The sequence below is a fragment of the Myotis brandtii genome, unplaced genomic scaffold, assembly GCF_000412655.1.
Source record: "Myotis brandtii unplaced genomic scaffold, ASM41265v1 scaffold410, whole genome shotgun sequence".
Classification (NCBI taxonomy): domain Eukaryota; kingdom Metazoa; phylum Chordata; class Mammalia; order Chiroptera; family Vespertilionidae; genus Myotis; species Myotis brandtii.
Genome location: NW_005365764.1, coordinates 548,494 through 550,297, shown reverse-complemented (window position 1 = coordinate 550,297; position 1,804 = coordinate 548,494). Strand labels below are relative to the sequence as shown.

The following is a 1,804-nucleotide window of genomic DNA, read 5'->3' as shown; positions in this document are numbered from 1 at the left end:
CCGGCCTCCCAGCCGCCCCACCCACCGCCTTCTTGGACTTCTTCTTGGTGGAGCGAGCCTTCTTGGCCTTCTCGATGACGGCGTACAGCGCGAAGCAGAGCCGGGCCATGCGCGGCAGGTCGCACACGTTGATGTCGAACTCCAGGCGCTGCTTCCACACGGGCTCCGAGCACACGCTCACCTCCGAGCTGGACACCGTCTTGCACAGCGTCTCGTTGCCGTGGAAGAGCCCGGCCTGCACCACCAGCTGGGAGGTGGGGAGAGGTGACAGGTGGCAGAGGCCCGGCCCCTCTCCCCATCCAGGTTCTCCCACCCACCTCAGGCCAGAACCTCCTCCCAGGATGTCCTCATTCTACATGGGTCTGAACCCCACGTCCCACGTGGGAGGAGAAGATATGAGGGTGGGGGGTAAAGGGAAGGGTGCCGTGGGCTGTGCACGGGGGACTGGTCTCGGCTCCCAGTGACTGTGGGACCCCAGATCATGTTGCTTCCTGCTCTGGCCTCAGTTTCCCCAGCTGGACTCAGGAACTCCAGGGACCTTGAGATCTAATACCTGAGGGCTCCCTCCTCGGCTAAGTCCCAGGAGCCCCGAGGCTGGGGAAGGAGCCCCGAGGCTGGGGAAGGAGCCTCGAGGCTGAAGAAGGAGCCCCGAGGCTGGGGAAGGAGGCCTGAGGCTGGGGAAGGAGCCCCGAGGCTGGGGAAGGAGCCCCGAGGCTGGGGAAGGAGCCCCGAGGCTGGGGAAGGAGCCCCGAGGCTGGGGAAGGAGCCCCGAGGCTGGGGAAGGAGCCCCGAGGCTGGGGAAGGAGGCCCGAGGCTGGGGAAGGAGGCCTGTGGCTGGGGAAGGAGGCCCTGAGGCTGGGGAAGGAGCCCTGAGGCTGGGGAAGGAGGCCCGAGGCTAGGCTGGGGAAGGAGGCCCGGGGCTGGGGAAGGAGGCCCTGAGGCTGGGGAAGGAGCCCCGAGGCTGGGGAAGGAGGCCCGAGGCTGGGGAAGGGTTGAATGCCTCGTGAACGCCTCCCTCCTCCAGCTCTGCTGTGGCAGAAAGCTGCCTGTATCCAACCTCCACGATTTCGCCAGGAGGACCCAGGGCTGCCTGCTTATGAAATCACCCCAAACAGTGCTCCCCGAGGAGACCCACCCTCTGGGGACCCGGGCTCCACATTCTGCAAATGGGACAATAAAGCCTGCACAGCAGGCTGTCCGGAGGACGAGGAGGACGAGGAGCTGGTGTGGGGGCCTGGCCCCAGGGTCCAGGCAGGCGTTGTACACCCCGCCCCCTCCCATCCCCCCTGGGAGCCCCAAAAGGCCCAGCCCAGCTGGGATCGGCTCCCCTTCCAACGCCTGCTGCCTCCCCAGCTGCGGTTTCCACATCCCGGGGCTGGGCCTGGCCCCACAGCCTCCGCCAAAGCCAAGTACCCAGAACTCGCGGGGCCCAGTTTCTCCGAATCGGCCTCTGGCCACGGCCTGCTCCCCTCCCCCCTTCCTGTTTTGAAGCAGCTCACAACCACCCTGGGCCGGGATGCTGGGTAATGTGGTCAGGTGGCTTTCATGTGACCCCCCCTCTTCCTCCGCCGCCCCTCCAGGCCACAGCCACCTTGTTTGTGCAAAAAACCCCCGCTCCCGCCCCCCCCCACCCCCACTGCAGCCCAGGAGCCCCCTACCTTCATCCGCTCGTCGGCGTTCACTTTGCTGCCCTGGATCAGCTCCACGCAGAAGGGCTGCTCCAGGGCCCACAGGGACACGGAGGAGGGCTGGGGGAGGGGAGGCAGGGCCTCAGAGGAGGGTCCAGAGGCTCGGGGGCCATGGG

The 1,804-nt window shown here is 67.1% G+C and overlaps 1 protein-coding gene across 1 annotated transcript in view; it reads right to left on the bottom strand.

Annotated features, from left to right (window-relative positions):
- PIK3CD (phosphatidylinositol-4,5-bisphosphate 3-kinase, catalytic subunit delta) overlaps window positions 1–1,804 on the bottom strand; it is a 31,908-nt gene that overhangs the window by 8,846 nt on the left and 21,258 nt on the right. The window contains exons 8-9 of the mRNA XM_005873468.2: window positions 1,659–1,748; window positions 26–247 (exon numbers count right to left, since the gene is read on the bottom strand). Of these exons, the coding sequence (XP_005873530.1) occupies window positions 26–247; window positions 1,659–1,748 (312 nt within the window). The remainder of the gene's footprint in view (window positions 1–25; window positions 248–1,658; window positions 1,749–1,804) is intronic.